General features: G+C 48.8%; 1 protein-coding gene across 1 annotated transcript; it reads right to left on the reverse strand.

Annotated features, from left to right (window-relative positions):
* Positions 1-3,613: 3,613 nt before the first annotated feature.
* On the reverse strand, positions 3,614-5,953 carry Sit1 (signaling threshold regulating transmembrane adaptor 1). The gene is made up of 5 exons (XM_016004604.3): positions 5,736-5,953; positions 5,402-5,589; positions 5,145-5,280; positions 4,998-5,056; positions 3,614-4,875 (listed from the first exon to the last, which is right to left on the reverse strand). Exons 2-5 carry the CDS (start codon positions 5,475-5,477, stop codon positions 4,490-4,492), a joined length of 657 nt encoding a protein of 218 aa, XP_015860090.2. The 5' UTR covers positions 5,478-5,589; positions 5,736-5,953; the 3' UTR covers positions 3,614-4,489.
* Between the last annotated feature and the right edge of the window lie 3,452 nt (positions 5,954-9,405).

Here is a 9,405-nt window from a genome sequence, read left to right on the forward strand (position 1 = left end):
TGAGGCCCCTGGGTTTGATTCCTAGCCCGGAGAGGCTAGAGAGGGATGGGAAGAGAATGTGTAGAACACAGGCTTCAGGGACTGTAAGAAAAACAAAGTTCAAATCGTACTCCACTTCAGCTACGCATAAAATAAAAAAACAATAAAACGATCGCTTTACAGAAACTCAGTTTTAAAGCGGTGTTTACCTAGCTCCAAACCCATTGAACCAGACATACAGTCCTGGGTTGCATTCCGGGGCATCGCCAAACCCGAGGACTACAATTCCCAGGATGCTGTGGGCCAGTCCGCGTCACGCCTGCGCAGAAGTAGTGTGATGCCGCCTCTAGCCTGGTGAGGGCTCTGGAGCTCACTTAGTTTCAGGTGCTTATGCCACCTCAAGCTTGGTGAGGGCACTGGAGCTCACTTAGTTTCAGGTGCTTAGAGTCCATGCTAAACCCAGTCTGGAGACCTAAATCAGCTTCCTGTGTTGGAGCCTCGGAGCCCTCAGCCCTGATTCCGACTTGTGCGTGTGAGCTATTCGGATCTTGCTCTTCCCAGCCTAAGCTCTCACGTCCTTCTGGTGCAGACTCTGAACCAGCTTCAGTAGCACCGCAGCCCTCAGAAGCCCACTTCCCAGTGCAGTGGTTCCCCTCATCCGGTGCCCGCCCCCCAAACCACCCTTCCTCCCACACAACTGCCTGTCCTTGACTGCGACCTAGGTGTCTCCAAGGGAGACCCAAGCTGGCATCCTCCGAGATGCAGAGACCAGAGGGTCCTCCGCTACCACCCTTCTCACGTTCACGCCGTGTCCACCAAGAGTTCTCCGCTGTCTGGCTGATCTTTGGAACTTTGTAAACGGAAAGGAGAAAAGCGTGGGAGGAAACCCTCTGCTTCCTATTTCTTCTGTCCTCTGAACCTCAAAGAGGTCGGTGGAGCTGGACAGAGGCCCTTGGCAGGGAAGGGGCTGGAGCTCCGGCCGAAGGAGATTTCTTCTCTCCCCCGTTCTGCCGTGGGGAGCTCACCAGGTTCAGCTTTTTGCCTGATTGGGGTGGGTCGTAGATGGGCTACAACTAAGTTGGAGGACAGCCAGTGGCGTGCGAGGGTTAGACAGAGCCGTGCGTTACCACCGAGGAGAAAGTGGCCGAGAAAGCTTAAGCAGTGACGCGGCTCGGACCACAAAGATGGAAGATATGATGGATGGCACTTTGCTTTTAAAACCTAAACATTTCTAACCCATTACCTCCTCTCCATCCCTACTGCGACCTTTTTTTTTTCTTTTTGACATTTTTGACGTCTTCGGAAGGGCCTGCCTAGCCCCATCTACAGGCCTCCAGTCCCCGCAGCGGCCACTGGAGCTCATCCCTGGCTTCACTCAGTTCCACCTCACCAGAAGCAGAAAACCCAGACTCCGTGGCATGACTGGCCTCCGTCGCTCCACCAGACTCACCTGGCCCTTTCCCTTTTCATGGCCCCATCACCTCGCGACCGATCAGTAACGCTGTAGAAGCCTCTTCTCCTTGGCCTTGTGGTGCCCCCTGCTGGACGGCTTTCTGCCCTTCCTTTTGCCTTGTTACGGGTGATGCTTGCTTAGTCACGTCACCTATGAATTACTCCGCAGGACCCCATGTTTTCCTGATTTTAATCATTCTTAGAGCCATCGAGTACTCACACTCTTAGTGCTTTACATATGGTAATTCATTTAAACCACACAACTTTTTTTTTTTTTTTTTTTTTTTTTAATGAACAGGGGGTCTCGAGAGATGGCTCAGCAGTTAAGAGCACTTGTTGCTCTTGCCAAGGATCCGGGTTTGGTTCCCAGCACCCACGTGGTCGCTCGCAGCCAACTGTAACTCCTGCTCCAGGAGACCCAACGCCCTCTCCTGGCCTCCATGAGCACTGCACAAATATACATGGAGGCAGAACACCCATAAACATAATAAAGGTTAAATGTTTTAAATAATTTTATGGAGCTGTAGAGATGGCTCAGCCGCTAAGAGCACTTGTTACTCTTGCAGAGGACCCTGGTTTGTTCCCAGCACCCACATGGTGGTTCACAACCATCTGTAACTTCAGTTTTAGGGGATCCAGCATCATCTTCCGACCTCCCTAGACTCCAGGCACAGAAGCGGTGCACAGACATACATGCAAGCAAGACACCCATACACATAAAAATTAACAGAAATACTAAGAATCTTAAAAGGGCTGGGAGGATGGATCAGAGGGTAAAGTGCTTGCTCTGCACACATGAGATCTGAGTTGAATCCTAACTCACATAAAAAAAAGCAGGGCACAGTAGCGTGTGTTTGTAACCCCAGAGTGGATTTGGGGACAGGTGGAGCTCAATAGCCAGCCAGCTGGCCTATTCCACTAGCCCTGAGGCCCAGTAAGAGACCCTGCCTCAAAAACACAGATAGGAGCTGTACACAGAGTTTCTCTGTCTCCTAGCAGCCACTCCCAAATAACCATTCAGAGACTTATTATTAATTATAAATGCTTGGCCGATAGCTCAGGCTTGTTACTAGCTACCTCTTACATTTTAAATTAACCTATATTTCTTATCTACCCTCTGCCACATGGCTGTATCTTCTTTTAACATCACTCATTCATCTTGCTTCTCTCTGTGTCTCTTGAGACTCACGAGACTCCACCCTTCTTCCCAGTAGTCTCTCTATCCCAAAAATCCTGCCTAGCTATCGGCCATTCAGCTTTTTATTAACAACGAGAGCAACACATATTTACAGTGTACAAAGATTGTTCCACAGCAAGGGGCTGACAAAATGTCTGGGGCAGGGAGGCTTGGGGAGGAGGCGTAAAGGCGTTTGCTGACGATCTGAGTTCAATCCCTGGGTACGACGATACAGGAAGAGGAGAGAACCAACTTCTGCACACACTGTCCCCTCATCACCCTCTCCCACGAACACCACCACTAATAATAATCATCACAAATGTGAGTTTTTAAAAATTTAAATCTAACAAGATAGGCCGTGCCTGACTAGTAACGTCCAGGGTTAGCCTCTGGCCTCCACATGTATGGACATGCACACACGTGTGCGCACACACACGTCACATATGCACCCTCCCTCGTGAAGACATGCATACACACAAAAATAACAATAATAAATGACAAGATTATCTTCCCCATCCTACAGGTTCAGAAATGGAGACCCATTTGCTTAAGACCACACAGGCGATAAGTGGAAGGTATAGAACTTGAACTCTGGCAGTCTGGCCCCCAAGCCCACAGTTCTATCCTTGTTGCTAACCTGCCTGTTACCACGGCATGCTATATAGTGCAGGAGGTACAGGTTAAGAATAAAGCAGGGGATGGGTGGGCAGGCAGGGCATATTGGATAGGGATTTTAAACACAAGTAGTGACAAGCAGAGCTTGTTGCCAGGACTGTAGGTGACAACTGAGACGGTGGAGTAGACCATTGCTATGGTGACAGGGTGACAAGGAAGCCAATAGAGGCACTTGGCAGACAGAACAAAGACAGGGCAGCTGATGCCATAATAAGGGTATAGGTGGCTAGGGGTTGGGGATTTAGCTCAGTGGTAGAGTGCTTGCCTAGCAAGTGCAAGGCCCTGGGTTCGGTCCTCAGCTGGGGCGGGGCAGGGGGGGGCACGGAGAAGGTATAGGTGGCACTCATAGGGGATGAAGGAGAATGGATGTGGAAACTGATGAAGGAGCTAGGCCAGCAGGTAGGGGTCACAGTTACAGAAGTCACGGAGAGCATAGTCCAGGGCTGATGAGCTTTCAGACCCCAGTGGCAATGGGATGGCTCTGAATATAAGTCTTGTGAATGTTCTAGAACCAGGCATAGCACCTGAGTAGCTGGGCTCCAATCCTTCACCCTCAGCATCTACCTCTTCAATCCTTCCCCAGCGAGGCAACCCCAGAAATGTTCTACACAATGTCAAAGCTCACACCCCCACCCTTTGGGAGTCTGTCACAGGCCTGCAGCCTCTGGTTCAAATAAAAACAGTTTTTGAAAGCCAGGGGACGCCACAGACAGCAGAGTGGAGGTCATTCTCTGTCCAGGGTTTTCAGGTCAGGAACCAAGCTCAGGGCTCCCATGCATGGTACCCACCCACATCCTCTCTGGCTCTTACCTCCTCCTCCCTGCCCACTTCCTGTGTCTGAGCAGACAATGAGGCATCTGATAAGCTGAGAAGGGGAGATGAGGCACCCCGTTAAACTCCGGAAGGAGGGAAAAGTGTGAAGCAGGGAGTTTGGGGGCTCACAGGAGGACATAGAAAAGATAAATGTGGGGGGAGGGGCGGGGGGGGGATCTGCCTTTGCACTCCATCCTCGGGAAGCCAGGAACCTTCATGCTCTGAGATGTGTGCCTTGAAACGTAGGACGTTCGGGATAGGTCATCACCTGTCACTAAGCAATGGCTCAGTGTCCTGGGGGTAGTTGGGAACTAGGCATGCACTCACGAGCCAGGGCAGCAGGCGTCCCTGACCAGCAGCTGAGCCCTGGATGCCTACCCTTCCAGGTCCTCCTCAGCTGGGTGCAGGCTGACTGTTGGCATAGGCCTGATCTGGGAAGGAAGCCCGAGCTCGGCGTGTCTGGGCACACACCGAGGCATAGAGTTCCGGCTCAGGGCCCGGGGCCTGGGGCTTTGGCTCAGAGTCCAGCACCACCTCACAGTACTTTATGGGGGTCCCAGAGCTGGGGATCCGACCCTGAGCAGGTCGCAGCTGCAGGCTAGTGTAGCACATCCCTTCCTCTGTAGCCTGGAGAGGCGAGGCTGTTAGGTGTTCTCTGGACCCTCGGGAACGGTCCCCATTTCCTTCCCTTCCCTTTTCTTCGGCCAGCTGACTCACCCTGGCCGGGCCTCCAGAGGATGGGTCCTGCTGTTCTGGCCTTGGCTCTTGAGACAGTCGTCCTGAGGCAGGGGAACAGGAATCTGGTCAGCTCCTGCTTGCGCCTAGCATCTCTCCGTCTCCATCCCACCTACCAAGAGCTGGCCGGGCGCGTGTGCCGGGTTCCTCCGCCTGCGGTACCTACCTGTCTGTAAATAGTGCAGGTTCCCATACAGGGGGATTTCTTCCACGGACTCTCCAGAGCTGCAGCACAGAGTTCGGGAGATGAGTGCGGACTCGTTTAGTTGAGAGAGAGTACTCAGTTAACCCACCCCAGTTGTCTTGTACTCACCGTCCCTGTCCCTCCTGGCTCCTGCTCCGACGCGTGGCCCACTGGGACAAGAGTGCAGCCAGTGAAATAAGAAACAGCACCGTCACAGCCCCTAAGAGGGCCCACAGTCCCCACGCGAAGGTTATGGAGGGAATCCCTGCGGGTGTGAGTGGAGGGGGCTGTTACTGACCTGTACGAACCCCTTCCCCAACCAGCATCAGATAGGACATGGAACCACATAACCCCTCCCCCAGGAGCCCCCGCCCCGCCCAACTCACCCAATGCTAGCAGATGACCCGTGCAGTTGACATCTCCGCTCATGCCTGCTGCTGATGTGAGAGTCGGGTCCATCATCACACTGTCCTGAGGCAAGGGTCTGCCCTAGTCATGGCCTGACAGCTGTCACAGCCCCCCACAAGCCCAATGTCTTCTTAAACCTGGCTTCCACAGCTCAGCATCGCCAAGACTGACGGTGGCAAAGTTGTTGGTTTCCGGGGAGGAAGGCAGAGAGGAGGGATGAGCAAAAGAACAAAGACCCCGCCCTGTGCCTGCACCTGCGACACCCTGAGCTCTCAACTCTCTGAAATCCCCACGGCTCTGAGTCCCCTTTACCAGAGAGTAGTCACAGGCCTGAGTGTTCTGTGCCATTGCGGAGGTGACCTGAGACAGGACTAACAAAGACAGGAGCCCGTTGTCGTGAGATGTCCACCTTTTCTCTCTGGCTCACATTGCCATGAAGGAGATGTATGCCTCAGTGAGCAGGCCCTGAAGTGGAACGGTTTCAGAATTCATGGTTCCACTACAGGAAATAGATATATTTATTTATGTATCCCAGGCTTGCTCAAACTCAATATAAACTCAAACTTCTGCCCTTCCTTCCTCCACCTACCTAGTTCTGGAATTACAGACATGTACCACCATGTCCGGCTGAGATAATATCTGTATAGTATTGTTGTTACTAGTATTATACTCGAGGATAGGAAGACAGAGGAGGTTAGATTCCTTCCTCACAACTTAACTCATCCAAACTGTCTATAAGAACCTGACACTCCATTAATTGCAATAAGGGAATCTCTGTCCCAGGCTAATTCAGGCAAATTGGGCCATCTTTGCAGTTATTCACTTGCTAGAGGGAGTTCGAGGGCTACATAGTGAAACCCCGTCTTAGGGGGAAAAATCCTTCACACGGGCTGCCTGGGAGATAGCTCAGTGGGGAAGCACTTGCCTAATAATTGTGAGGGCCTGAGTTTGGGTCTCCAACACCCACATAAAAGCCAGGCTCAGTGGCACACATCTGTAACCTCTGCTTTACATGGTGGCAGGGAAGCAGGTGGATCACTAGAGCTCTCTGGCCAGGCAGTCCAGCTGAGTCGATGAGCTCTCTGTTCAGTGAGAGACCTTGTCTCAAAGAATAAAGTGGAGTGTACTAGAGAAGGACACAAGAAGTTGATTTCCGGACTCGAAGGAACATGTGGACTCACATACATGCACGCACATGCACGCGTGTGCGTGAGAACACACACACACATTTTTTTAAAGTTTTATAGATCTTAGTTCTAAATTGTTATGAACAATGATGAGTTCTTATAATGTGTATGCTTCAAATTAGCATTGGGGTGGGGCAGGGTCTTATGTAACCCAAGCTCATTGTACAGTGGAGACTGGCCTTGAACTGCTCCTCCACCTGCTGAGTGCTGGGATCACAGGCTTACTCAGCCAGCACAGCTGTTGCTTATCTTTTTAAAAACATCATAAACAGGTGTGGTGTCTCATGCCCATAATCCTGGAACACTGCATAAGAGGCCAGCTGGACTGTATATGGAACTATAAACAAGTAAATAAACTAAAGACATTGACTTTCCAGAGAAGAAAATTCAGAGAACATTTAGTCATGCAAGGGGTCCTTGACACAAGCAGATCTTAAACCCAGCATTCAAAAGGCAGAGGCAGGCAGATCTCTGTGAGTTCAAGGCCAGCCTGGTCTACATTAGAGGGTTCAAGGCCAGACCAGGCTATAAAATGAGACCCTGCATACATACATACATACATACATACATACATACATAAAACAAATAATGATGAACTAAGGGTATACTAGCTCATTGGTAGAACTTGTCCTAAGTATATGCAAGGCCCTGGGTTCAATCAACAACACCAGCCCCTGGCCCAAAATTTAAAACAAACAAAATAGGTACTGGAGGGGCTGGCTCAGAGGTCAAGAGCACTTGCTGCTTTTGCAGAGGACCCAGGTTTGATTTCCAACATCCATATGGAGGCCCACAGCCATCTGTAACTCTAGTTCCAGGAGATCCAACGTTCTCTTCTGACCACCCAGGGCACCAAGCACAAACGTCTCACACAAGCACACATGAGACACAAACGTCTCACACAAGCACACATGAGACCAAGTGTTCCGGTGGCTCAGCCATTATAATGCTGGCTGCTCTTCTAGAGGGTCAGAGTTTGATTCCCAGTACCCATAGGATAGCTCACAACCATCCAATTCTGGGGAATCTGACATTCCCTTCTGGCCACTCTGGCACCAGGCATGCAAGTAGTACACAGACAGATATGTACCAAACCATATGTGAAATAAAAATTTAAAAATCTCAAAAAAAAAAAAAAACTATTCTTTTTTTTTTTTTTTTTTTTTTTTTTTTGGTGTTTCAAGACAGGGTTTCTCCATGTAGTTTTTGGTGCCTCCTGTCCTGGATCTCACTCTGTAGATCAGGCTGGCCTGGAACTCACAGAGATCCGCCTGGCTCTGCCTCCCTAGTGCTGGGATTAAAGGTGTGTGCCACCACTGCCCTGCCCCCCAAAAATTCTTACACATTAAATAAAATAAATAAATCTAAAAAAATAAAAACAATTTAAGCCCAAAAATAACAGGTAAAAATGCTGGTTACAACATACAGGGAGAGGGACCAGAACCTGGATTCAATCCCCAGAGCCAGTAAATAAGTAAAATTAAAAATTATGCTGGGCGGTGGTGGCACACGCCTTTAATCCCAGCACTCGGGAGGCAGAGCCAGGTGGATCTCTGTGAGTTCAAGACCAGCCTGGGCTACCAAGTGAGTCCCAGGAAGGGCGCAAAGCTACACAGAGAAACCCTGTCTCGAAAAACCAAAAAAAAAAAAAAAAAAAAAATTATGGAATAATGATTATAAAGTTGAGAAAAGTAACTCTGTTGCTTTAATTCCTAATTCCTTCATTCAAGGAGACCATTTGGAGTTTTAATTTATATTTAAGGTTTTCTGAAATTTGTGGTGACTCCTTGCTAATTTTTTCCTTAGAACTAGTACATTTTCTAGTTATATATCTGCTGCTTCATATGAAAGAAACTTTTTTATAAATTATGTGTATGGGAGATGCACAGGTGCAGGTGCCTTTGGAGGCCAAAGAGGTGTCAGATCCCCTGAAACCAAGTTACAGGTAATTGCAAGCCACTAGACCTGCGTGATGTGACTTGAACCCGGGTCCTCTGGAAGAGCAACAAGTGCTCTTAACCACTGAGCCATCCCTCCAGGCCCTAAAAGAAACTTTTTGAAATGAAATTTAAGGGCTGCGGGGTGGGTGGCTCAATAAGACTGTTTGCTATGGAGACATGTGGACCTGGGTTTGAATCCCCAACTCCCACCCCAGGGTTGAGAGCAGAAAGATCCTTGGAGTTCTCTGGCCAGCCAGTCTAAACAAGACAAAATGGTAAGCAGGACAATGCCTTTCTCCACATATGTGTGCAAGGGTACACATACCCATTTACACTACCCACAAAAAGAAATAAACTCTACAAAAGGAAAATTAAAATACTGTTCATCACTCATATCAACATGAAGAGTCACTGCACTTTCTTCTTTAAAATGTAATAATGTAGTTATTAAATTAATTAAGATCCATTACCGTTTCTTGTTCTGTAATTAATTTAAATTTGTTAACCATATACATTTCTATACTAGCATGCTTATTTATCTACAGAGTTCAATAATTTTAAAATTATGTTCCTTGCCTGTGTCTTTCCTGGCTTATTTTTTATTTTATTTTATTGAAAACAATTTTGACATTTAGAGAATTTTTAAAAATATCTACTTGGAGGGACTAGAGAGATGGCTCAGAGGTTAAGAGCACTGGCTGCTCTTCCAGAGGTCCTGAGTTCAATTCCCAGCCACAACCATCTCACAACCATCTGTAATGAGATCTGGCGCCCTCTTCTGGTGTACATGCATACGTGCAGATAGAACAGTGTATACATAATAAAGACATAAAATATCTACTTGGGGCTAGAGAT

Source organism: Peromyscus maniculatus, chromosome 2, assembly GCF_049852395.1.
Source record: "Peromyscus maniculatus bairdii isolate BWxNUB_F1_BW_parent chromosome 2, HU_Pman_BW_mat_3.1, whole genome shotgun sequence".
NCBI classification, from domain to species: Eukaryota; Metazoa; Chordata; class Mammalia; order Rodentia; family Cricetidae; genus Peromyscus; species Peromyscus maniculatus.